The sequence below is a fragment of the Panulirus ornatus genome, chromosome 23, assembly GCF_036320965.1.
Source record: "Panulirus ornatus isolate Po-2019 chromosome 23, ASM3632096v1, whole genome shotgun sequence".
Taxonomy (NCBI): Eukaryota; Metazoa; Arthropoda; class Malacostraca; order Decapoda; family Palinuridae; genus Panulirus; species Panulirus ornatus.
Window position 1 is genome coordinate 7385692 of NC_092246.1, and position 27837 is coordinate 7413528.

At 48.2% G+C, this 27837-nt stretch overlaps 2 protein-coding genes across 2 annotated transcripts; one reads left to right on the top strand and one right to left on the bottom strand.

Annotated features, from left to right (window-relative positions):
* Positions 1-290: 290 nt before the first annotated feature.
* Positions 291-27032, bottom strand: LOC139756764 (acetylcholine receptor subunit alpha-type acr-16-like). The gene is made up of 12 exons (XM_071676531.1): positions 26897-27032; positions 13884-14444; positions 10457-10782; positions 7785-7939; positions 7080-7263; positions 5621-5744; positions 5029-5115; positions 4468-4602; positions 4196-4310; positions 2433-2511; positions 1892-2024; positions 291-1536 (listed from the first exon to the last, which is right to left on the bottom strand). The coding sequence occupies exons 1-12, from the start codon at positions 26910-26912 to the stop codon at positions 1229-1231; spliced, it is 2223 nt and encodes a 740-aa protein (XP_071532632.1). The 5' UTR covers positions 26913-27032; the 3' UTR covers positions 291-1228.
* LOC139756765 (uncharacterized) lies at positions 25123-27749 on the top strand. Its single transcript, XM_071676533.1, has 4 exons — positions 25123-25267; positions 26327-26442; positions 26622-26729; positions 26945-27749. The coding sequence occupies exons 2-4, from the start codon at positions 26334-26336 to the stop codon at positions 27229-27231; spliced, it is 504 nt and encodes a 167-aa protein (XP_071532634.1). The 5' UTR covers positions 25123-25267; positions 26327-26333; the 3' UTR covers positions 27232-27749.
* Positions 27750-27837: the final 88 nt, after the last annotated feature.

Below are 27837 nucleotides of genomic sequence, written 5' to 3' on the forward strand. Positions count from 1 at the left end.
ACGTTTTCCATTCTCAATGATTTACAGCAAATCATCTCCCACCCTACCCATATCCCTGACCGTTGTGACCATTCTCCTAGTATTCCATACGTTCGAACCAGTTTCAAAACTTTTTATTTATAAACGAGCCACACATTGTAGCCTGGGCAAAGACATTACAGACACTCGACTAATTCAAGAATACAGAATTTTGCAATTAATGGTGAATATGATGGGGCTGGCTGGCGCCCCTATATATTCGGTAGATACATGCACATTACAGTAATATACAAGTTAGGTTGTGGTTTGAGGTTGACATGTACAGAATATACAGACACATTTTACTGGTTGGGTCTGCGTTAACATATAGGCACTGTAGAGTGATGACTGGGTTAAGTCACAGAGGTGAACAGGACGTGTTTGTTAAATAAACATCTCTCACACACACACACGCAAGAGATGAGGACCCACGAGTGCAAAATAGCCTCCCATACAGTAAGGACAGGTACACATTACACAAATTCAATGCATGTTGGACTGACGTACAGATATGTGCACTGAAGGGGCGTCCCTTGCTGTACTATCCCAGGGTCTAGTACGCTGTACACCTGCGTACACCATCATCCCAGGGTCTAGTACGCTGTAAACCTACGTACACCATCATCCCAGGGGTCTAGTACCCTCTACACCTACACCCTCCTCTCATCCTGTCCTCATATGTATCTCTACTCATGGCCGTCCTGTTCCCTTACATTATATCGCCTCACCTGCTGCCACTGGCCTCGCTGTCTGCTTGTGTTTACCTTTCCAAATAACCCGGAGCGTTTCCTGCCCAGTCATCATCAGTAAGTCATCAACCATTCGTCCCATAACGTGCCAGGAAAAGGTAAACAGATAACTCCAGTTGTATGTGTGACGCCGTATGTCCTCAGCGCCACCAGATACTAAGCAACGTAGCATTACAACACTGCTACATGACGGGAGAACATTGCTGATGATCACAAGACAATGACATTCCTCAGTAACACTGTCTCTTGACAGCCTACTGTCATGTACGTTCTTTCTCCTGATCCTCTGTGGTCTCAATTTGACTCTCTTCTTCCACCAGTACACACGAAAGCTCAGCAAGTGCCTCCGTGGTAGTGTTGCTTCCTTGATGTGCTCAGTTTGATTCCAGGTTGTGATGTTCCTCGGGAGGTGGAGCGGGAAGGCCACGCCAGCGTCCTGCCTGGTGAGGTGTTGGCTCCGTCTAATGCATTCCTCCCACGGGAGACGGGAAGGAGTAGTCTTCGGAATAGTCATTGTCGCAGAGCCCCGCGCCTTGCTCACAGTACTCGAACTGCTCACTGTAGGGTGACTGCGACAGGATGATGGCGTTGAAGAGGAGGGTGATGATGCCGAAGATGATGAAGAGGCTCCGGTCCAGGACCCGCGAGAGGAACTTCCACTCCTCCACCAGCCGGGACCTCTTGCTGTTGGCCTTGTCCTCAGAGTTCCGCTCCGAGAGCAGGCGATGGATTCCCTCCAGAGCTTCCAGGGACCGTCGCTGGTACGCATCTGGAAGGTGCCAGGCAGTTGGTAAGGATGGGACAGTAGCTTAAGAGAAAACGATTCTTGACAAGAATGTGTTACAGTAGCATGACCCTCAAGCAAGACGGTATACGATCCACCACTGTTCCAGCCCTTGGGTATGATGACTGGCCTTTCTGCCGACCCTGAAGGCTCACATCAAAGGCCAGGGCATGACACCCAAGGGTCGTTCGTGGTAAATGGCCGTATTGTTATGTTTAAGGATGGCACCGTTAGAGTCAAGGAGCTAAGATGCGTCAAGGACGAGATAAGAGTAACACAGACCACACAGACCCAAGGTCCCAAGCCAGGCGGTGTGGCTTTAAGACTTCGAGTCTCTCACCCTTGAACATCGCCGTTCCCTCTACGGCAGCAGTAGCCTCCACCTTGACGACCCTGAAGTGTAGGTCCGTGGCTACTGGGTCATCGTCCTCGTCAGCGAAGGGCCTGACCCGGTCATTCTTCACCACCTGCTCCTGAGGGAGAGAGTCAGATGTGGTCACGCTACAGCACACAATCCCAGGTCAGGCTGGGTTACAGGAACAAGACAATATGTACGAGACTATGCAAGTAGTTGAGCAACAATTAACAATGGGCTTTTGTCCAGAGATCATTAAATGTTCCCGTGGCAGCATGATACAGTGGGAGGGTGTACGGGACACAGAGGGAGGGTGTACAGGACAGAGGGAGGGTGTACGGGACACAGAGTGAGGGTGTGCAGGACACAGAGTGAGGGTGTACAGGACACAGAGGGAGGGTGTGCGGGACAAAGAGTGAGGGTGTGCGGGACATAGAGAGAGGGTGTGCGGGACACACAGGGAGGGTGTGCGGGACACAGAGGGAGGGTGTACAGGACACAGAGGGAGGGTGTACCATCAACGTACCAGGTCCAGCTCCCAGGCTTGGCGGATCAGCTCCGGGATCTTCATCTGGACGAGCCGGGCGGACACCACCGCCACCCACCTGCCGGACACACCACACACTCAGTCATGACTACAACTGTGGTCACGGCAATGGTATACACATCCTCCAGACGAGCGAGAGAGAGAGAGTGTGTGTGTGTGTGTGTGTGTGTGTGTGTGTGTGTGTGTGTGTGTGTATCTGTGTAATATCTACATACAAAAGGAAATAATATATGTAAATATATAGATATATGAAGATTTACTAGGTGGAGGTGGCTATTAGGCTGAAAATACACGATCGAGGTATTACAGACGTGACAAAATGGGATGGTCATGATCGATATAGTTAACTGATTAAGAAAAAAAGATCTCAAGTTCAATGTGCGTTGGATGTGTATACACGTGCCTCTATATATGTATGTACACGTGCCTATATGTATGCATGTGAACACGTGCCTGTATGTATGCATGTGTACACGTGCGTGTATGTGTATGAGACCTTCTTCCTCTCGTGTGCACTTGTTACTGGTGAAGGCGATGGGTCGTGGATGACTATGTGTCAGGGGTGTTCACACGCACTACGGGTGGCACCGCGGGACGACACTCCGCGCAGCCAGCCTGTGTCACCAGAGTTCCCATCATCAGGAGGACAGTAATGGAGACCAAGTCTCTGTTCGTAAATATTAGAATATCTTCCAATATTTAAGGCAATATTCAGCCAGCTGTTCATATGCTACATGAGACCACAACTAGAATATTATGCTACATGAATATGCTTCAAGAAGCACAGAGAGCTCCTAAAAAGGTCTAGAGGAGGACAACAAAGATGTTACTATTTTTAAGAGAGCTCAGTTACAGGAAAGGTTTTCGAAACCTTATATTTACCCACCATGGAAGATAGAAGAGAGAGCAGTGACCTGATCACAAAACCAGAGGTTATCAAAACCAAATTTATACCAAAGACATTAAAGAGTTCTTTGAAAGATGAAGGGGTGGTAGTACAACCAGAGGACGTAATACGAACTTAAACAAGAAGCTTATGATAAAAGATGTAAACAAGAATTTAAAACCAGCGGTGGAGGAGTTATGTAAACAGAAAGAGGATGTAGTCAATGTTGAACACACACACAAAGTTTACAAGGTCGTATGATGGTAGAGAAGGTGCAAGAGAGACGAGGCGAACCACTACGAGTGTTGAACAACCTCTCGCTACGGTCGAAAGTCCAAAATCACATTGAGAATGGGCTAGCTAGTGGTGTCCGCCAGCTCACATATTTGACCACATCCTCGAAATACACACAGCTCGAGTAGGACCGTGAGCTGTGAGACTCAAATGTCTGTTTCCCTGTGTGATTATTGTTCTTTGTCTTGTCTTTCTGTGTCTCTGTTTATCTATTTGCCTCAACATATGGTGTGTCATGATACGGTATTTGGGTTTGTGTGAGTGGAATGCATGACGAATGTTCGTGCATATTTACATGTATGTATTTGGCTGTTTGACGTGCACCAGCCCAAGAATTTTGTGTGTGTCTGATCATTAAGAATTACTTTCAATAAGTTACTACTGTAGGAAATGGGATTAAATACTACTGTAGAAAATGGGATTAATCCCTAGAGCATAACAATACAACAACAGTTGGGTATGAACGGTACGAGCTGACCTATGATGGTCAGGTCAAGAGACGGAGCATAAGGGTCGTGTTCAAGGACCTGTTGACCTATCTTACCTGATGGAGGACACTGACCTGACCCAGAGCGGAACTTGGTGACCTCGGTCACCAGTGTAGGACAGGTTCAGTACATACACTGACAAGACGATGTTGAAGGTCAAGACGATGAGACACACGCCGTAGTACACACCTGGATGGCAAGGGGTCAGAAGAGGAGGTCAGTCAGGTCACGATAACAGGTGTTCATATAGGTCATTACAGCAGTACAGGAACGTATGCCAGATGTAATCATACCAGTAGGGGGCAACGGGGCACCACAGGGGGAGAGGGGGGAGGGGGGCGCTCACCAGCTAGTGGAAGGGTCTCTGTCGGGGGAAGGTTCTCTGTCATGGCCATGAGGAAGACCATCATGGCCAACATGGAGTTGATGCCCAGGCCAACCTTCTCCCCGGTCTCCGACGGCAGCGAGAACACCAGCAGAGCTGCCCGCAGGAGGCGGGGCAGCAGCAGGAAGCGGGGCAGCAGGAGGAGGCAGGGCAGCAGCAGCAGGAGGCGGGGCAGCAGCAGCAGGAGGCGAGGGGACAGCAGCAGGTGGCGGGGCAGCAGCAGGAGGCGGAGGCAGCAGCAGGTGGCGGGACAGCAGCAGGAGGCGGAGCAGCGGCAGACATGTAGGGAAGACAGTGATTAAGAGGGATCATTCCTGACAGAAATAGCGGCGCTTCTCTCTCTCTCTCTCTCTCTCTCTCTCCCTCCCTCCCTCTCTCTCTCTCTCTCCCTCCCTCTCTCTCCCCCTCCCTCCCTCCCTCTCTCTCTCTCTCTCTCTCTCTCTCTCTCTCTCTCTCTCTCTCTCTCTCTCTCTCTCTCTCTCTCTCTCTTCTCTCTCCCTCTCTGGCCAGGGGCTCACTCACCACAGATGTTGATCAGGATGCCCGGGACGATGAAGAAGAACAGGGCGAACTTGACCCTCCGCTGTAGCTGGATGTGGTAGACGATCACTGTGGGGGAGAGGAGGAAGGAGGAGAGAGGTGTGAGGCACTCTCCTGGGTGAGGTGGCAGTGAGGGAGGTGTGTGTGTGTGTGGGAGAGAGAGGCGGAGGAATCTTTAATAATGGCAGAGCTAGCAGCAGCAGCAGCAGTAGGGGTTGGGGCTTGAAGTGACCCTAGAAAGGCAAAAAAGGGCTTCAGCTAAGTACCCTCCCACAGTGAGGGAACTTAAAGAGTCATATGCCTAATACAGATATATTCCTGAACATCATACAACGTCAGTGTCTGATATTTGATGCTTTTTTTTAAGCCATGAGGATTAATCCACCTTGACCAGACACCGCTCAGCTGATGGGCGTGTCTTCAATGTGACCTGGAGGGTCGAGAGGGAAGGTTCTGAGCTGTCGAAGCTGGTTCGGCCATATTATTAATCCCCTTAGATTATATAGCTAAATAAGTGCCATGATGATTATGATGATGATGGTGATGATGATGATGATGATGATGACGTACTTACTGGAGAAGGGTTCCGCGCAGCAAGGGTTGTACTCGTTCTTGGTCTCCGAGTAGAAGTTCTCGAGGAAGAACTCGTGGTTGGGATGGAAGCGGGAGATGTCGGAGGGCCCCACCTGCAGCCTCATCTGTGGACCACGACAACTGTTTACGACGGCGGGGACTCCCGGCCCACGGCCTCCCTCTCTCACCCTCCTGTTGCTCTGGTGTGTGGGCACTGATGTAAGGGTTACCCCTGTACCTCCCTGTATCCTCCTGTATATCCCTGTATCCCCCTGCATCTCCCTGTATCTCCTTGCATCTCCCCGTATCCCCCTGCATCTCCCTGTATCCCCCTGCATCTCCCTGTATCCCCCTGTATCCTCCTGTGTATCCTTGTATCCCCTTGCATCTCCCTGCATCTCCCTGCATCCCCCTACATCTCCCTGTATCCCCCTGCATCCCCCTACATCTCCCTGTATGCCCCTGCATCTGCCTGTATCCCCCTGTATCCTCCTGTATATCTGTACTGTTATGCATGTTAGAACTGCAGCCCAATACCCTGCAATATACTCTATACTAAACTCTGCAACACACTCTACACCACGCTCTGCAACACACCCCACACCACACTGTACACCGTGCTCTGCAACACACTCTATACCACGCTCTGCAACACACCCCACACCACACTGTACACCGTGCTCTGCAACACACTCTATACCACGCTCTGCAACACACCCCACACCACACTGTACATCGTGCTCTGCAACACACTTTACCCACACTTCCTTCTTCCATATACATATATATACATATAACTTCCCTACCAAGTTTTGTTGAGCTTCCGCGCTATACACACAGGCAGGCAGGCAGGCTAGCGACGGAGGACCTGAATGTCCCGCAGCAGCAGAAGGAACACTTCGCGACGCTAACCTCCTCCTGAGGAAGGTCACAGCGATCTCCCGCACGACCCTCGACACGACGCTCACCTGGCCATGTCTCTCCCATCTCCCCTCCCTACTGTCTCTCCCATCTCCCCTCCCATGCCTACTGTCTCCCATCTCCCCTCCCCTGCCTACTGTCTCCCCCTCCCATCTCGCCTCCCCTGCCTACTGTCTCCCATCTCCCCTCCCCTGTCTACTGTCTCCCCCTCCCATCTCGCCTCCCCTGCCTACTGTGTCTCCCATCTCCCCTCCCCTGTCTACTGTCTCCCATCTCCCCTCCCCTGCCTACTGTCTCTCCCATCTCCCCTCCCCTGCCTACTATGTCTCCCATCTTCCCTCCCTACTGTCTCTCCCATCTCGCCCCCCCCCCCCTGCCTACTGTCTCCCATCTCCCTTCTCCTGCCCACTGTTTCTCCCATCTCCCCTCCCCTACCTACTGTCTCTCCCTCCCATCTCCCCTCCCCTGCCTACCGCCCCCCCCTTCCCCCATCTCCACTCCCCTGGCTACCGTCTCCCTCCCTCTCTCCCTCGCACTACCTGGCTGATGTCCGAGGTCCAGGAGGCGAAGTTCATCTTGCAGGTCTGCTGGTCGAAGGGGAACCACTGGATGTCTATGTCGCACACGGAGGTGAGGACGGCGTGCACCATCAACTTGCAGGTCCCGTCGTGGCTCACGATGATGTTCGTGTGGATCATGGACGACTCGTAGCTCGTATCGGCCCTGGGACAGGTGGTGGTGGTAACAAGCTCGTTAGGGAGTTCGTGTGGGCGGGAGGGTTAGTTTATATATAGAGTGGTTAGAGCAGGGGTCGGTATGTGAGTGGTGTCTGTGGGATGAGGGAGGGTCAGAAGGACCAGCAGGTGTTAAGCAGGTATTGACACTCTAAATATTATCACTCAGGTGTTGTCAGTCAGGTGTTGTCACTCAGGTGGTGTCACTCAGGTGTTGTCACTCAGATGTTGTCGCTCAGGTGGTGTCACTCACATGTTGTCGCTCAGGTGGTGTCACTCAGGTGTTGTCACGCAGATGTTGTCACGCAGATATTGTCACTGAGGTGTTGTCACTGAGGTGTTGTCACTGAGGTGTTGTCACTGAGGTATTGTCACTCAGATGTTGTCACTCAGATGCTATCACTCAAATGTTGTCACTCAGATGCTATACTCAGATGTTGTCACTCAGATGCTATCACTCAGATGTTGTCACTCAGATGGTGTCACTCAGGTGTTGTCAGCGTGACTCACGTGTTGTAGAGGATAACATCGGGGTGCCACACGTCACTGTAGAGGACCCTCATAACTGTGGTGTGGTTGTAGTCCTCGGGCCTCCACGTCAGGTACGGGTCAACCCACGTCATGACCATCTCCGTGTTGGTCACCATCACCCCCTTCTTCGAGTCCTGCCGGCGGGGTCACGCCATTACCATAGGATTGTCTGTGACCTCGTGACCTTGAGGGGGGGATATGGGGGGGGGGCGGAATGGATGGTTTTTTTTTTAATAACAGCGCCCCACCGTGGCCAGGGCTGACCTTCTACAACCCCACCAGCACCCCACTGTGGGTAAGGTTGACACGAACCCACCATTACCCCACAGTGGGTAGGGCTAACACCACCCCACCAGCCCCATCATAACGTACACTCACTGCTTCAGTGTGACTGATGACCTCAACAATGAAGAGTCAGGTCAAGGGTCACGCCATCATATTTCAAGGGTCGAAGCCTCGTGCCTGAGGGTCGTACAGCCGAGCTGAAGAGGGGTCGTGCTCTACATCAAGAGAGGAGTTATGTTCAGTGTGAGGACAGGAACAAGTGGTGTGTGAGGAGGAAGGAGGGGAAAGTTAACTATACAATGAACAGGTCAGAAAGAAAGGAAAGGCTAGATTAAACAGCTGTTGGTGGTGATTAATAGAAGAAAAGTATGCACTGTATGAAGAAGACGAGGAGACATAGTGCCAGCATATTTTCTTTTCCAGCGTTTCCAAGTAGAAATGAAAGTAGAGACACATTCAGGAGGGGAAAGTTTCAAAAGACGAGATGCTCTGTCCCTGATAAAGTAGCCATTACAGCATTAAGGTCAGAACCATGAACGAAAGGATAAAGAATTTAGTGCAAGAAAGGAAGTAGGTCTTCATCCCAGCCAAGAAGATCTCCGCTACACGGACAGCACAGCTGGAGGGATTCCAATCGGCAAAGCAGAAATGGTCCTGAGAAATGTCATATAAAGGCAATGCAAGCGGGGCTACTGAGCCGTCCTTATGTGCCCAAAGATGGTGTGTCAGAGAGAGTGGGGGAGAACAGAGGTAAACATTTACCCAGGTGGAAGTGATAAGTTTAAGATCATGATTGGGGGATCCTAAGGGCGAGCAAAAACAGTGCAGATGTTAGAATCAGAATGAGTATGTTGAGGAGTGGTCGTGGAGATCAGGAACACGTACTGGGTCTTCAGTGGGTTCACCCAGGCTTGTGTTAAAGAGACAGAGAGAGAGAAAGGGTTCCCAGGCTACATCTGGATCAGCTCTGGATGTGTAATCCACTTGTTGTGGCGAGCAACGCCTCACGGGCACGGGGTCAATTGGTCGATAAAGTGGCACATAGTTGGAGGTGTTGAGAGAGAGAGAGAGAGAGAGAGAGAGAGAGAGAGAGAGAGAGAGAGAGAGAGAGAGAGAGAGAGAGAGAGAGAGAGAGAGAGAGAGAGAGAGAGAGAGAGAGATCACAGACTCAAGGTCCAAGCAAAGTCGTCTGGCCTAAAAGCTAAGACAGAAGACAAAAAAAAAAAGCCCCCCCGCTCCTCTCCCCTTTGTAAGCAGTAGAGGAAAAGGAGAGTAAAGCAAAGGCTCCCTCTCCCCCCATCCTCCACTCCCTCCGGCACACGACGGCAGGAAAACAGGTAGAAAAAAATACCTTGCAGGATTAATAAGCCTGAAGGAAGTTTTTATAGTTGTCATAAGGCTCTCTCTCCCCCCATCCTCCACTCCCTCCGGCACACGACGGCAGGAAAACAGGTAGAAAAAAATACCTTGCAGGATTAATAAACCTGAAAAAAGTTTTCATAGTGAAGTCATAATGGAGAATAAACATGAAATGTCATTCATCCCATCACCAACGACATGCATCCATCCATATTTCTTTTATATATACAGTACTAAGGATAAACTTGACCTCCAGCCTCTCCATTTACCATGTCTGTATCATTCCTGATGGTTGAAGAAGGATACAATAATGCTACCATACACTCTCAAAGCAGGTTGACATGGGTTCATCAATGATACCATGACACCTCAACAAAGCCAGGGAGAGAACCAGTGGTTGAGAAGGCTAGCATGATATTCCACTGAGAAGGCTAGCATGATGTACCACTGAGAAGGCTAGCATGATATACCACTGAGAAGGCTAGCATGATATACCACTGAAAAGGCTAGCATGATATACCACTGAGAAGGCTAGCATGATATACCACTGAAAAGGCTAGCATGATATACCACTGAGAAGGCTAGCATGATATACCACTGAGAAGGCTAGCGTGATGTACCACTGAGAAGGCTAGCATGATATACCACTGAGAAGGCTAGCATGATATACCACTGAGAAGGCTAGCATGATATACCACTGAGAAGGCTAGCATGACGTACCACTGCCTTATGATAACTGATGAAATGAATTAGTCAATACCGGAGTGAGGGCAACAAGTGAGGATCAAAGCCTAGCTCTGGAAACATCAAAAGTGTTGCTCTCGTCAACATCTTCTGGTGGGAGCCAATGCCACGCACCGATGATGTGGTTGAAACAATAATATTTTTCATACATTCCAGATTAACCCGGTGGCCTCTAGGTTGTAACCCGGTGGCCTCTAGGTTGTAATCCACTTCCTCTCGGTGGTCATCTGAGGATGATCTTACCAAGCTGAGGATAATCTTACCAAGCTGAGGACGTTGAAGAGGGCGATCTGGAAGTGGACGGTGATGACGTCATCGTGGCTGATGATGGGTCGGATCTTCTTGTTGTAGTGTTTGAAGATGTCGTTGTACAGGATATGCTGGTCCGACTTCTTGTGACCCACTTTCCTCCTCGCCCCGGTGTCTCCTCCTCCCTTACTGCTGGGGTCGTGACCACCCGCGGCACTGACCTGACCTCCTGGTGGTGCTGGTGCTGGTGCTGCTCCTCCTCCGCCGTCGTCGCCAGACTCGGCGGGAGAGGCTGGCCTGTTATCCCTGGCAGGGGCCGCTGGGGTCAGGCTCTCGTCTCCTGCAGACCAACAGTGGATTGTATGACGCTCCAACATTCACCAAAACGGATCAGGCATCAAGAAACTACTTTTTTTATTTTTGCTCTCTCTCCATATATATATATATATATATATATATATATATAGGGGAGAAAGAATACTTCCCATGCATTCCCCGCGTGTCGTAGAAGGCGACTATAGGGGACGGGAGCTGGGGGTTAGAAACCCTCCCCTCCTTGTATCTTAACTTTCTAAATGAAGAAACAGAAGGAGTCATGTGAGGAGTGCTCATCCTCCCCGAAGGCTCAGATTGGGGTGTCTAAATGTGTGTGGATGTAACCAAGACGAGAAAAAAGGTGTTTGAGGAAAGGAACCTGGATGTTTTGGCTCTTAGTGAAACGAAGCGCAAGGGTAAAGGGGAACAGTGGTTTGGGAATGTCTTGAGAGTAAAGTCAGAGGTTGGTGAGAGAGAAGAGCAAAGGAAGGAGTAGCACTACTCCTGAAGCAGGAGGTGTGGGAGTGTGTGACAGAGTGTAAGAAAGTAAGCTCTAGATTGATATGGGTAAAACTGATAGTGGATAGAGAGAGATGGGTGATTATTGGTGCCTATGCACCTGATCATGAGAGGTAAGTGTTTTGGAAGCAGCTGAGTTAGTGTGTTAGTAGTTTTGATGCACGAGACCGGGTTACAGTGATAGGTGATTTGAATGCAAAGGTGAGTGATGTGGCAGTTGAGGGTATAATTGGTGTACATGGGGTGTGCAGTATTGTAAATGGAAATGGTGAAGAGCTTGTAGATATGTGTACTGAAAAAGGACTGCTGATTCGGAATACCTGGTTTAAAAAGAGGGATATAGGTAAGTATACGTATGTAAGTAGGAAAGATGGCCAGAGAGCATTATTGGATTACAAGTTAATTGAGAGGCGCGTGAAAGAGAGACTTTTGGATGTTAATGCGCAGAGAAGGGCAACTGGAGGGATGTCTGATCATTATCTTGTGGAGGCGAAGGTGAAGATTTGTAGAGGTTTTCAGAAAAGAAGAGAGAATGTTGGGGTGAAGAGAGTGGTGAGAGTAAGTGAGCTTGGAAAGGAGATTTGTGTGAAGAAGTTCCAGGAGAGATTGAGTGCAGAATGGAAAAAGATGAAAGCAAATGACGTAAGGGGAGTGGGGGAGGAATGAGATGTATTTATGGAAGCAGTGATGGCTTGTGCAAAAGATGCTTGTAGCATGAGAGAGGTGGGAGGTGGGCAGATTAGAAAGGGTAGTGAGTGGTGGGATGAAGAAGTAAGATCGTTAGCGAAACAGAGAGGCATTTAGGACAATTTTTGCAGGGAAGTAGTGCGAATGACTGGGATATGTATAAAAGAAAGAGGCAGGAGGTCAAGAGAAAGGTGCAAGAGGTGAAAAAGAGGGCAAATGAGAGTTGGGGTGAGAGAGTATCATCAAATCTTAGGGAGACTAAAAAAGATATTTTGGAAGGAGGTAAATAAAGTGCGTAAGACAAGAGAACAAATGGGAACATCGGTGAAGGGGGTAATGAGGAGGTTATTACAAGTAATGGTGAAGTGAGGAGATGGAGTGAATATTTTGAAGGTTTGTTGAATGTGTTTGATGACAGAGTGGCAGATGTAGGGTGCTTTGGTCGAGGTGGTGTGCGAAGTGAGAGGGTCAGGGAGAATGGTTTGGTAAACAGAGAAGTAGTGAAAGCTTTGCGGAAGATGAAAGCTGGCAAGGCGGCGGGTTTGGATGGTATTGCAGTGGAATTTATTAAAAGAGGGGGTGACTGTGTTGTTGACTGGTTGATAAGGATATTCAGTGAATGTATGGTTCATGGCGAGGTGCCTGAGGATTGGCGGAATGCATGCACAGTGCCGTTGTACAAAGGCAAAGGGGATAAAGGTGAGTGTTCAAATTACAGAGGTATATGTTTGTTGAATATTCCTGGGAAATAATATGGGAGGGTATTGACTGAGAGGGTGAAGGCATTTACAGAATGGCAAAAGGTGAGAGCAAATGACGTGAGTGTCACCATGATTGTTGAATTTGTTTATGGATGGGGTGGTGAGGGTGGTGAATGCAAGAGTCTTGGAGAGAGTGGATAAGAGGGCCTAGGAAGTGTGTCCATTGTTGTTTGTTGATGATACAGCAATGATAGCGGATTAAGATGAGAACTGCAAAAGCTGGTGACTGAATTTGTAAGAGAGTATGAAAGAAGCAAGTTGAGAGTAAATGCGAATGAAAGCATCGTTATTAGGTTTAGCAAGATTAAGGGGCAGGTTGTTTTGGGTGTGAGTTTGAATGGAGAAAACAGGAGGAAGCGAAATGTTTTAGATACCTGAAAGTGAACAGGGTAACTAATCAAACAATCTCAACGGAAGGGAATCGTAGGGTGGGTCAGCGGGTGAAGCTTCTGGGGGCACTGAAAAATGTGTGGAAAGAGAGATCATTATATGGAAGGGCAAAAATAGATATGTTTGAAGACACAGTTGTCAAAAGATTATCATGTGGATGTAAGGAATGAGATACAGATAAGACTGTGAGGAGGATGGTGTGATGGAAAGAAAATGCTTAAGGACAATATGTGGTGTGAAGTGATTTGATCGAGTGAATTATAAAAGGGTAAGAAACATGTGGTAATAAAAATAATGGGGTCGAGGAGGCAAAAGAGGGTGTATTGAAAGGATATGGACCTATGGAGAGAATGAGTGAGGAAAGGTTGACAGAAAGGATATATGTGTCAGGAGAACAGGAAGACCAAATTGGAGATGGAAGGATGAAGTGAAAAAGATTTTGAGCGATCGGGGCCTGAACATACAGGAGGGTGAAAGACGTGCACAGGATAGGGTAAATTGGAACGATGTGATATACCGGGGTCAACGTGCTGGCAATGGATTGAACCAGGGAATGTGAAACGTCTGGGGTAAACCATAGAAAGGTCTGTGGGGCCTGGATGTCGATAGGGAGCTGTGGTTTCGGTGCATTACACATGACAGCTAGAGACTGAGTGTGAGCAGATGTGGCCTTTCTTCATCAGTTCCTAGCGCTACATCGCTTGTGCGGGAAACGGCGATCAAGTATGAAAAAAAAAAAAAAAAAAATCGTCCTCTACCACAACGTTACCTTGAGGTGAGAGCGTGTCCAGGACTGAGGAATACCCGGTGTCGGGCTCTATCAGCGGGGGTGTTAGGGCGGGTGACCCGCGCCTCACCCGACCCGACCCCGCCCCTGGACCTGCCTGATGGGATGCGCCGGACGGATCCCCTGCAGCGGCCAGTGGGAGGTCATCATCGTCCGGGGGGCGCGCCGCCCTCTGTGGGGAAGCCAATTGTAGATCCATCGTGGAGGTCGTCTTGGCCGGTGACTCCAGGTCCCTCTTGTCGGTGGTGGGTGGGACCAGGTCCCGGGGGCCTGTGTGATCCGGCAGTTGTCTGAAGGTGTTGAGGCGTGGCTCGTACAGGGCTGCGTCGAAAGCCCTTGGGCTGTCTTGGGAAACCAACACTCCCGTAGTGGCTGCAGAAGGCGCCTCAGATGAGGATGTGGCCGTCAGCAGATCTGGGCCGTCCGGAGGACCCATCGTTTCCCGAAGGAGGCGCGGAGGTGCTCCGGCAGGAGGAGGAGAAAGTGGTGGCACTGCGCCTCCTGCCTTTCCGTCTGGAGGTTGAGTCAGCCCCTGGAGGCTACCTGGGTGGAAGACAACAGATCATTATGTACGTATCATCACCCCCGTCAGCCAGACGACCTGGACGTCGCCTTACAGAAGTCCCGTGATCCTGGTGTGTGTGTGTGTGTGTGTGTGTGTGTGTCGTTAAGAGACGGGGCAAGACAAGTGTGCAACTCTCCCCCATAACACACGCATAGTAATCACACACACACACACACACACACACACACACACACACACACACACACACACAGGTCCCTTGGCACTAACCGGTTATCAGCAGAAGCGTCAACAGATGTCGCAGTGTCATCCTGCAGGTGCCAGGAAGGGAGGGAGGCATGTGGGAGGGAGGGTAGCCAGAAGCTCAGGTGGTGGAGGAGGAGGCGGGTCTCAGGGATGAGGCAGTGTCAGCGCCCGGTTGGGAGAGTTGTAGGATGCTAGGTAGGTCTTGTGTCACATCTCCCAGGGCCGCACGCGGTCACACCTCTCAGGGCCGCACTGGGTCACGTCTCTCAGGAATGCACGGGGTCATATCTCCCAGGATCGCTCGGAGTCACACCCAGGACCGCACGGGGTCACAACCTCTAGGATCGCACAGGGGGGTCACACTTCGCAGGGATGACACTTCCAAAAAACTAGCACGGGGTCACAACACTCAGGACCCCACGGGGTCATAACAGCACCACCTGCAGCAGTCCCAGAGCCACCACCTGCAGGTGGGCACAGGAGGGTCCAGATCGGCAGCCACCTCCTTCAGGTGTGTGTGTGTGTGTGTGTGCGTGTGTGGACACTCCTCCGGCAGGAGAATATTTCCCACCTCGACACCCAGGGCAGCGACTGAGCCCCGTGTGCCTCGCCGTCTGAACACCTGAGGGAGGAAAGAGGAGGTGTAGCCTTCTGGAGCCCTCATGAGGCCACCATTAAGGTCAGCAACTCATAAAACAAAGGCTGGGACGCTGGCAAGTCGATGGTCGAACTGGGAAAATAGGTCGATGTTTAACGAATGGTCAAATACATCAACGCCGACCCAAGATTTACTGTCCAAAGTCATTCCCACAGAGACGCGTCAACATGGGTCAGGTCACTCGCGTCTTGTGACTGTGTGAAGCAGGCCAGGGTCGTACACGTACGTACATGAAGTAGTACAACTTGGGCGATTGTGTACATTCATGAGAAGGTAATTTTCCCGATACGTGATAACAAGATATTACATCAAACTCTGAGAATATGTTTGACTGAGTCAATCTTCAGTGTTGTGTTTTGGAAATGAATTTTCCTCATTGTTCATTGTTTCCCGCGTCTGCGAAGGTGCGCCAGGAACTGTCAAAGAAAAGGCCTTCATATATCTCTAATCTACTAAGTTAATGTCTCATGTTAAATTTGTAAATAAATATTCAAATATCTAAATGAATATATAAAGGTTTCTCCTCAGGGCCTGGTACTACAGTCTGCTGTAAGACTCTGTCACAACACGTGTGGGGAGTTGTGACGCATTGTGCACAACATATGTGGGGTTGTGACGCATCGTGCACATGTTATATGTACTACCAGAACTCAATAGCCATAATCATGAACTATATCGTATAAAACCATGCATCATGGTAGCATCTACCTGACGCATCTGTCTACCTGACCTTCAAAAACCTTTCAACGCGCGTACCGTCCACCACAACCTGTCACTGACAGTGATCGAGGAAATCCGTGCAAGGGGAGCGGGTGTCGGAGCGGAGTGAGGGAGGTGGCGGCGTTGTTGTTGTTGTAGGCCGGGGTCGGTCGATCATGGCGGCCGTCCCTCGCTGCTGGTCGATTGTAATTCTTCCCCGTCAGTCGCCGTTGCTCGCCTTGGATAACTCCAGACCTCATTACTACCGCCTTGATTATCATTATTCCTCTTGTACGACGTGGGTTTATTTGTATCGCTTTCAAAGCGACGTTCAAACCCGAGTCTTGATTTAAGTACGTAGGTTTGTGAAGTGATGGCGGAGGGCGCCCGCGGGGTATGGCCACCTCCACCACCACGAGGCCGCAATCATGATAATGGCGTTTTGCGTAAGTCGTTCCTGCGTCTTAGTCATTCCTTATTGGCGTACATAATATATGATGTTTTCAAGCCTGACGGCTGACAGGGTAGAGTGTTGTTGTACGTCAGAGAACATGCGTCCCACAACACAAACTGGAAGGTAAGGAATATAAATGGACGGAGGAATATATGATATCACAAGATGAGAGGAAAAAGTGGATGTAGGTGGACTCCACCGAGAGAAGGACCATATTAATCCTTAAACAGCCAGTAACTACCATAGCCACACAGCCCTCTGAGTGAGGTGCTGGACCCATAACAAGTACTAAGATAGTGTAAGGAGGGAGACGCCCTGTCGGCAAAATTAGCAGTTTCAAGAAGGAACAGAATATTTATGACTTTTATATTACGTTTTTGATTGAAGTTTGTTTTTCCTTTAGATATCAAAGCTCAATATATCTTGCTACCTGCAGTGTTGAAGAGCAACAAGGGTCCATAATACATTCCATGATAAGAAATGATGAATGTCAGGTGTATATTGATAATATTTTTCTTTATAAACACAAAAACTATTTCTGCATGACAAGTGGGAAATGAAGTGGTAATAAATTTATTTACAGACACAATTTATACCAATTTTTTCTTAGAAAATCTATGAAACCGCTCAGAACACCTCTGGCTGGTGGGTAGGGCTAGGCTACCACGGATGGTGAGCTGTGTGGTGTCGGTGCATTATTACACAGGACAGCTGGAGCGCAAGCGAACAAATGCAATTGCTGTTGGGCTGTTTCTGGCGCTACCTTCCAAAAGGCGATAAACGGCGAAAAATCACGGGAAAACAAAAATATTTTAAACGGCGTCATGACTAATGAGTGAGCGGTTATGTGTACTTTCTTACAGTGAACTGCTCACGTGATATCCACAGATCTCTCTTGAAATAACTGTTTCTATCGTCATGTTCCTGCAGTGCACAACCATTAAGGGTGAGAATTATATATATATATATATATATATATATATATATATATATATATATATATATATATATATATATATATATATATATATATATATATAACATTGTTAGAACCACTATTCCTTCAAACATACCCATTTTTGCTTTCCGAAATAATGTTCTCGCCTTCCACACATTCTTCGTCGCTCCCAGAACCTTCGCCCCCTCCCCCACCCTGTGACTCACTTCCGCTTCCATGGTTCCATCCGCTGCCAAATCCACTCCCAGATATCTAAAACACTTCACTTCCTCCACTTTTCCTCCATTCAAACTTACCTCCCAATATATATATATATATATATATATATATATATATATATATATATATATATATATATATATATATATATATACATATATATATATATATTTATTTATTTACTTTTTCATTATTATACTTTATCGCTGTCTCCCGCGTTAGCGAGGTAGCGCAAGGAGACAGACGAAAGAATGGCCCAACCCACCCACATACGCATGTACGTACATACACGTCCACACACGCACATATACATACCTATACACCTCAACGTATACATATATATACACACACAGATATATACATATATACACATGTACATAATTCATACTGTCTGCCTTTACTCATTTCCGTCGCCACCCCGCCACACATGAAATGACAACCCCCCCCCCCCCAAATGTGCGCAAGGTAGCGCTAGGAAAAGACAACAAAGGCCACATTCGTTCACATTCAGTCTCTAGCTGTCATATATAATGCACCGAAACCACAGCTCCCTTTCCACATCCAGGCCCCACAAAACTTTCCATGGTTTACCCCAGACTCTTCACATGCCCTGGTTCAGTCCATTGACAGCACGTTGACCCCGGTATACGACATCGTTCCAATTCACTCTATTCCTTGCACGCCTTTCACCCTCCTGCAGGTTCAGGCCCCGATCACTCAAAATCTTTTTCACTCCATCTTTCCGCCTCCAATTTGGTCTCCCACTTCTCGTTCTCTCCACCTCTGACACATATATCCTCTTGGTCAATCTTTCCTCGCTCATTCTCTCCATGTGACCAAACCATTTCAAAACTCCCTCATCTGCTCTCTCAACCACACTCTTTTTATTACCACACACCTCTCTTACCCTTTCATTACTTATCCGATCAAACCACCTTACACAGCATATTGTCCTCAAACATCTAATTTCCAGCACATCCACCCTCCGCACAACTCTATCGATAGCCCACGCCTCGCAACCATATAACATTGTTGGAACCACTATTCCTTCAAACATACCCATTTTTGCTTTCCAAGATAACGTTCTCGACTTCCACATACAACGATCCTAGAACTTTCGCCCCTTCCCCCACCATATGATTCACTTCCGTTTCCATGGTTCCATCCGCTGCCAAGTCCACTCCCAGATATCTAAAACATTTCACTTCCTCCAATTTTTCTCCATTCAAATTTACCTCCCAATTGACTTGTCCCTCAACCCTACTGTACCTAATAACCTTGCTCTTATTCACATTTACTCTCGGCTTTCTTCATTCACACACTTTACCAAACTCAGTCACCAGCTTCTGCAGTTTCTCACCCGAATCAGCCACCAGCGCTGTATCATCAGCGAACAACAACTGACTCACTTCCTAAGCTCTCTCATCCACAACAGACTGCATACTTGCCCCTCTTACCAAAACTCTTGCCTTCACCTCCCTAACAACCCCATCCATAAACAAATTCAACAACCACGGAACCATCACACCCCTGCCGCAAACCAGCATTCACTGAGAACCAATCACTTTCCTCTCTTCCTACACATGCCTTACATCCACAGGAAAATGAAATACAAGTTCCTACGTGCACTTTCGTGTAAATATCGCATCATCAGGAACGATACAGGATTGAGATATAGAACATTTATTTACATTCATATTCATTATACTTAGTCGCTGTCTCCCGCATTAGCGAGGCAGCGCAAGGAAACAGACGACAGAATGGTCCAAGATATATAGATATAGAACACTTAGTTGATATACAAGGAAAAGACTTCTGTATCTCATTCTTGTATCTCCCCTGATGATGTGATCATTACACGAAAGTGCACTTGGAAATTTATCGTGTTTCATTTTTCTGAGGACTTATAGCATATACTAGATCACACGCACCACTGTGACCGCTTGCAAAACATATATGGGCTTATCAGCTCTTTAGGTACAAAAAGGAGAAAATATTCAGATTGACATGAAGGACACGAATCGCCCAGTTGTGACTGGTGGAATGAAAAAGTTCTTTATTTCCTACCGAGGAAAACAAAAATAATGGGATGTTTACGCAGATCTGGTGATGGTGTCACACACTGGTGGTGGTGGTGCAGTGAAGGATATCACACACTGGTGGTGGTGGTGCAGTGAAGGGTGTCACACACTAGTGGTGGTGGTGCAGTGAAGGGTGTCACACACTAGTGGTGGTGGTGGTGGTGCAGTGAAGGGTGTCACACACTAGTGGTGGTGGTGCAGTGAAGGGTGTCACACACTGGTGGTGGTGGTGCAGTGAAGGGTGTCACACACTAGTGGTGGTGGTGCAGTGAAGGGTGTCACACACTAGTGGTGGTGGTGCAGTGAAGGATGTCACACACTAGTGGTGGTGGTGCAGTGAAGGGTGTCACACACTGGTGGTGGTGATGGTGCAGTGAAGGGTGTCACACACTGGTATTGGTGGTGCAGTGAAGGGTGTCACACAGTGGTGGTGGTGGTGCAGTGAAGGGTGTCACACACTGGTGGCGGTGGTGGTGCAGTGAAGGGTGTCACACACTGGTGGTGGTGGTTCGTGTGGTGCAGTGAAGGGTGTCACACACTGGTGGTGGTGGTGCAGTGAAGGGTGTCACACACTGGTGGTGGTGGTGCAGTGAAGGGTGTCACACACTGGTGGTGGTGTTGCAGTGAAGGGTGTCACACACTGGTGGTGGTGGTGCAGTGAAGGGTGTCACACACTGGTCGTGTGGTGCAGTGAAGGGTGTCACACACTGGTCATGGTCCAGTAGAAGTAACGTTGGACATTAGTGTTAAATGTCAAGTCACAAACATTTCTGGAGTAGGTTCTCCGGGTACTTTATGGATCAAAGTAATGGAATGTTATTTTTCAGTGTGGCGAACCGGTTTATTGAGCCCGTCGGGCGATATTCGTGCTAAAGCTCCTTCATCAGACAGGCGCTGGGGCCCCAGTGCGTGTGAAATTATGGATCCCCGCCTGAAGGTGCGGCGCCCGCCCCACCCACCCACCCCGGGAAAGCAGGAGCCCCGCGCCCCCTGACACACCTGACCCTCGTTCTCGAAAGTTCCCCGGGCAGAGCGCTACGTGACGCCTCAATGAATACTGCATCGTTCCTGTTCCAGAATATTACGAGAATACTGTGGTTAATTACGGGTTTTGCTGTTGAATATTACCAAGGCTCCGGGTCTGAAATATTCCCAGCACTGAAATGCTACCAAAGCTACTTCAGAATATCGCCAGAATATTCTGTCCTGATTCGAAATCTTACACGTAGTCCACTTCCAGAATAGCTTTTGCTTCATTTGTGCTGAAATCGTCAGTAGTCGAGGTTTTCCTAACAGCTCTACGGAATATTCGAGATCCTGAGGGAAAATGACTGAACCATTCAATGATCTCTGAGGATGAAGAAGACAAGACCCTCCTAACAAACATACACTTGTTCCTCAGGTTGGGGCAAAGGGGACCTACCTTACCCTACGTCAGGAGGAGGTGGTGGTGGTGGCGGTGGGAGCTGCTGATGTTCGCTGTCCTAGTAGGGAAGACATGCAGTGTTGACCTCATCTCACTACTTACATCACCTGAAGATTGATAACACTGGAGATGGACCAATATGTAGACCGGGAAACCTCATGTCTGTAGTGACATTCATCCCCTCCTCCTCCTCTCCACACACACACACACCCCTCACCACACATACACACGCCTCCTCACACACCCCTCCCCACACACACACCACCACTCCCCACACACACACACCTCCTCCCCACACACACACACACCCACTCCCTCTCTAGGTCAGACCTTCCAACTTGAGCCGATTTGCCACCAGCACTTTGCCTCTCCTCTGATCAAAGATGACCCGCGCCTCAAGACGGATGGACAATGTTATGTTTATATCTGTTGACACACACTCTCTCATCTCCTGGGGGAACGGCAGGAATAAGCTTCTTTTATGATATAATGAACACGTAGGATGGAAAATATAGCAGTTAATGTCCATTTATACTTTCAGAAAGAACAAAACACGTGATCAAGTTTTGCATTGATAGTTATGAGGGAAAATTGCTCTCACACGGTATGGATGGGGTCATATTTACAAGATCAGGGTACTGGCTGTAAACATTAGGTTATTGGCTGTAAACATTAGGGTACTGGCTGTAAACATTAGGGTACTGGCTGTAAACATTAGGGTACTGGTTGTAAACATTAGGGTACTGGCTGTAAACATTAGGGTACTGGCTGTAAACATTAGGGTACTGGCTGTAAACATTAGGGTGCTGGCTATAAACATTAGGGAACTGGCTGTAAACATTAGGGTAGTGGCTGTAAACATTAGGGTACTGGTTGTTAACAGAGAGTAGTAATTAAGTCAGGCCTCGGGAATGGTCAGAGGTAAAAAAACAAAAACAAAAAAAAAAGTGGCGTGCCACAGGAATAGGTCTTGGGACCTGTTCTCATACATATCGGTAACACTTCTAGTCGTGGACTGCACGGTTAAAATGTTAACCTTCTCAAACGATGCTAACCTAGTAAATCAATCTACATCAGAAATTGACCATCTGCAGCTTCAAACTAACACCAACAAATTTGTGGACTAGGCTCGTAATGGCAAGTTAATTTTTTTTTTTTGGTGACGTTTTACACGTTGCTAGTAAGATCGCGAATGTACACTACAGTATGAGCTAAGTTGAGGAGGTACGAGAGACAAATGAGAACAATAAACTGATAAACTGGGTGTAATCATCTATGCTTAAATGAGAACAATAAACTGGGTTCATTGTTCTCTGTTTACTTGAGGCTTAAGTAAAAACTGCATAGAAGCAGTTCAGTGGCTCTTTCGAATTCCAGTCTACGAAAGTTACCATCACCTTTGACAATTCACTGGTGCATCCCCAGAACAGTAAACTGGGTTCATTGTTCTCTGCTTACTTGAGGCCTAAGTAAACACTGCATAGAAGCAGTTCTGTGGCTCTTTCGAATTCCAGTCTACGAAAGTTACCATCGCCTTTGACAATTCACTGGTGCATCCCCACCTAGAGCACTATGTTCAGTTTTGGTCATCCCGCCTGAAATGACACAAGACAGAATGGACAGAGGACAGAGCCAAGCTACCATGATCAGAGAAATAGTTCCTATAAGAACTGGTTGTAAGACTCAAAATTATATGGCTCAAAGAAAAAAAAAAGAAGAGAAGTTTGAGACGATTTTATACAGATATTCCAGATGTGATCAAAGGCTTTCATAATCGTGTGGCCACAAACGCTTGAATTTCGAATGAAACGAAATGCTTTTTCTCCAACCGATCTGTGAATGCGTGGTACGACTGACCAATTAGTGTAGTCCAAAGCAGCACCATAGACGTGTTAAGAGACGTGATAGATATTACGAAACCTCACTCTACGACTGACATTATTTGCGCCTCCTGTGTGACATGAAAAATGGACAGATATTCCTCGTTGAGTCATGTGTTTACCATTGTATACTCACAGCACTGATCGGTGACTTTCCCCTCCATCTCTTGTGTCATTCCAAACAGCTTCGAAGGGACCCTAGTGGACTGTTTGTATAGACATTGCCGGCTTACTAACCCCCCCCCCTCCCCAGCACGTCAAGCTTCCCTTCACTGATAACCTACTTCAGCAACATCCCTTCTCAAGCTTTCCCTCATGAGAACCTGCCCAGGAACACAGCTCAAGCTTCCTAGCTCAGTAACCCCCACTCAACACTACAGCTCAAAAGCTTTCCGCCTTCATAACGTATCCAGCACCACAGGTGGTCAAGCTCCCCAGGTAATTATAACCTGCCTAAACCTCAGCTCAAGCTTCCCAGGCTTATAAATTCCAGATCACCGCAGTTCGTCAAGCTCCCCACCAGCTTTTTGACCCACCGAACTCAAGCTTCCCCACCTTGAAAACCTCCCGAAGCATCGTTACGGTTCGTCAAGCTTCTCGGCTTCCCCAACCTACCCAGCTTTAGCTCCCCCCAGTTTTCCTACCTAACATCGTCTGGTAGCCTAGCCCCTTGGCGGCCGGCCCGGGTCCTCCTGCAGAAGTAACCGCCCTGACTGACTGTTTACTAACGTATTTTCGTTCGTTTCACGGGATCAATAAAGGAGTAAGTAAGGCCGTGAGAGAGTGGAGAAGGTCAGTGAGCTGGCCCAGAGGATGGCCCTGGGCGCGCGGTATTTCATGACCTTGACCTTCAAAAGTGTAGCCTCGTCCCTCCATCCCCCTCTTCCTCCCCCACCGGCCTGACTTTAACCCTCCCAACCCCCCCTGCTCCTCCTCCCACCGACCACAAGTCTTCAGGAAGTTTGTCTAAAAGGAGTGTTCTCGTTCATCCTTAAATGTCAACAATGACTGAGCATGACGGTGCAACCCTTGAACACGACGGTACAGCTCTTGAACACGACGGTACAACCCTTGAACACGACGGTACAACTCTTGAACACGACGGTGCAACCCTTGAACACGACGGTACAACTCTTGAACACGCCGGTACAACTCTTGAACACGACGGTACAACCCTTGAACACGAAGGTACAACTCTTAAACATGACGGTACAACCCTTGAACACGACGGTACAACTTTTGAGCACGAAGGTACAATTCCTGAGCACGAAGGTACGATCTATGAGCACGGCGATACGGGAATAACATGTGGCTTTTGACCTGACTCTATTCGGTCAGGGGCCAGACCGTCGTACCCATGGACTGTACCATCTTGTTCCAGAGCCAAACCGTCGTCACGTTCTGACAAGCATACAGATGAAACACAAAGTCTTCCGCTGATATTACTTCTCCAGACCTATAATCAATGACTGTAGTATTACGAAAATGTAACAGTCTAACGACATGCATAAAACGAAAATCCAAACAATAACCAAAAAAATTAATAAATAAATACATCTTAAAGCTCCCTGGCAAACCGTCAGTAACGGCCCAGATGATATTCAAGAAATTCCACTCACGCATCACAGATGTTGGGCGTCCCTTACCTGAATAGGTTAGGTTACACCTGTTGGGCCGCTTTACAGTACTGGCCTCAGAGATACACAACCGTCAAAGGTCGTGATCATACACCTCCGTGTACAAAGGGTAACACCGTATTTATGCGTTAGCAAACAATGCTCAGATAAGGAGTGAGAGGGTTGGTGATGTGCGCTCTTCACTCAACATTACCATACATAGAAAAAAAAAAAAACTTGCATGTCAATATATCTAATCTTACTTCGGAAACAACAATAGTGACACATGTTCATAATCATGTGAGGCGTTCACACGCAATGGGAGTCACCACTCCAGAACCTAGAAAAATGAAAACAAAAACAAAAAAATCCCGGTAATTACAGTGAACCTCGTCCAGTCTCGGCGACCATTACATAATTCAACATGTTAGGAGGCTAACCATGTCGCATACGTGGTCCCTTTGATATCTAGTGCAGCTGTGGCGATCCAATGCACTCCCAACATATGCACATATGCAGTACACCCCCGCCCTCAGCACCTCCTCGTCAGAGATTATCGGTGCTCACAGCTTCATTTTTCCCCGCCCAGACCAAGCACATCTTGTAGTGAGTAACTGAGTTTATTAATCTTCAATGTAGCAGGAGGATTGTTGATGCTGATCAACCACTAGACTGTAAGGTCAAAGGAGCAGGTTAGCTGGTGTGGGGCCTAGGGTTGGTAGGTTAGCTGGTGTGGAGTCCAGGGTTGGTAGGTTAGCTGGTGTGGAGTCCAGGGTTGGTAGGTTAGCTGGTGTGGGGTGCAGGGTTGGTAGGTTAGCTGGTGTGAGGCCTAGGGTTGGTAGGTTAGTTGGTGTGGGGTCCAGGGTTGGTAGGTTAGCTGGTGTGAGGTCCAGGGTTGGTAGGTTAGCTGGTGTGAGGTCCAGGGTTGGTAGGTTAGCTGGTGTGGGGTCCAGGGTTGGTAGGTTAGCTGGTGTGAGGTGCAGGGTTGGTAGGTTAGCTGGTGTGGGGTCCAGGGTTGGTAGGTTAACTGGTGTGTGGTCCAGGGTTGGTAGGTTAGCTGGTGTAGGGTCCAGGGTGGGTAGGTTAGCTGGTGTGAGGTCCAGGGTTGGTAGGTTAGCTGGTGTGGGGTTCAGCGGTTGGTAGGTTAGCTGGTGTGGGGTCCAGGGTTGGTAGGTTAGCTGGTGTGGGGTCCAGGGGTTGGTAGGTTAGCTGGTATGGGGTCCAGGGTCGGTAGGTTAGCCGGTGTAGGGTCCATTGTTCGTAGGTTAGCTGATGTGGGGTCCGGGGTTGGCAAGTTAGCTGGTGTGTATGTATTGTTGAAGGTCAGCTGATCTTAAGTCTAAGGTGGTAAGTCAGTTAGCGAAGGGTACAGGGTAGTAAGTTAGGTCGTCCAGATCCTAGGCTAAAGCTAGCTAGGTTAGGAAGTACCAGGCTGAGGGTGATTAGCAGTCGTATGTCCTGTGTTGATACCTAGTACCACAACTACAGTAACAGCACTTGTCTATGGTCCTGAAGGTAGTACCTGGTAGTTTAATGTGATGTAATATTTGTGCATAGTTTCCCTTGTTCAAAAAAGTAGGCAGTGATAACCCCCTCCCTGGCCATTGTGAGGTAAATATTCAGCATACATAACTACATGTATAAGCGGTCTGTGTGTCTTTGTAGGTGGAAAATGCGTACCTGCGTTTTGGCGGCAGCTCTGGTGGTGACGCTTGTCGCTGTGGTCGGGGCCAAGCTGGAACTTTCGATTGAGGGCTGCATAGTTCTGGCTAATTACACAGGTGGGTCAGTGGTGGTGCAGGTGGGTTTAGTGGTGGTGCAGGTGGGGTTAGAGGCGCTGCAGGTGAATTGGTGGTGATGGGCGGGAATGCCGTGTGGTGTTGCTAGACGTGAGTGAGGCTGAGGGGGGAGGGGATCCACTCGGTCTGCACAATGTTGAGGAAATTGTTTTCTCTGGCAGGGAGCAGGAGGTTGCGCTGGGTCACGTTTTTCATGTCCATCGACCGAAGAGTCACCTTCAGCAAGGCCCAGTATAAATTCAGACTCAAATGCCACCGTGTTGACAAAGGTCAGTATATGTAATGTAGCGCAGTCACTCGTCTGTTTAGTGCGGCATCCATCTTTCTTGAACTTTGCCTGCCACAACTTTTTAAAAGTTTACTTACCCTCATCTTGTTTCATGACTTACATACTTTGTATACTTCTGACTCAGTAAAAAAAAACATTAATACTTACTGGTCTCATTTCCCATGATTTAACCGTTGTTTTGGATGGTATGGGCAGGTAAAGTATGCAGTGGATCGGGAGGGCCGTGCCTTGAACCTGGCCAAGATGTCTACTACGCTCTGAAGGTGAAGTTCGCCAGGAGGAGGATCGTCCGGATCAGGCCCAAGAAGCCTTGGGTGAGCCCCATCACGACAACCAGTCCCACGACCACCACCATTATCATGAGCACGACATCATCCCAGCTTCCCAGCAACCCTGGTCCCGGAATGACGGTATCCTGTGGGAAAATCTGCGAGTTGGACTTGACAAACATGCGGTGTGGCAACGCCTCTGCTTTCTGCTAGCGAACGACCGACCGATCGGCCCGACCAAGCAGTCGTTCCTCAAATGCATTGTTGTCTCACATGGAACATACACGTTTACATTCAATTTCAGTCTTCTTGTTCTGCCAGAATTTTCACCTAACCTCCTCTTAAACTGTCGGGTCTCCTGTGGTCCGTCCTTCCCATGTAGTACAAGTTGCAATACTAAAAAGACCGCATCTACCATGAGACCTCACTAACAGAGCAATGGCCTGGCGACAAGAAGTAATTTCATCATACATCAAATCAAATGACAAATAGTTTTATAAATTCATAGTGTATTAGCACTAAATATAGATGATTTGAGTTAGTGAGTGGTTAAATTGGTTTGGCATTAAGAAGATTACAGGAATGGGACATGAATATATTTGATTTACATAAGCACTGAGTGGAACGACGCTAGATAATGACCAATCAAGAATGTAATCATTGTACTTTGCCATAATCAATATGACAAAGATCAAAGTCTTTTTTGTGAAAGAATAAAAGCATATCAATCATTTTTTTTTATTACATTCCCGTGAACACATTATCGTGGGAAGTAAAGACTGCACCCACTGGCTATTTAGTGATGTTAGATCAGATTTT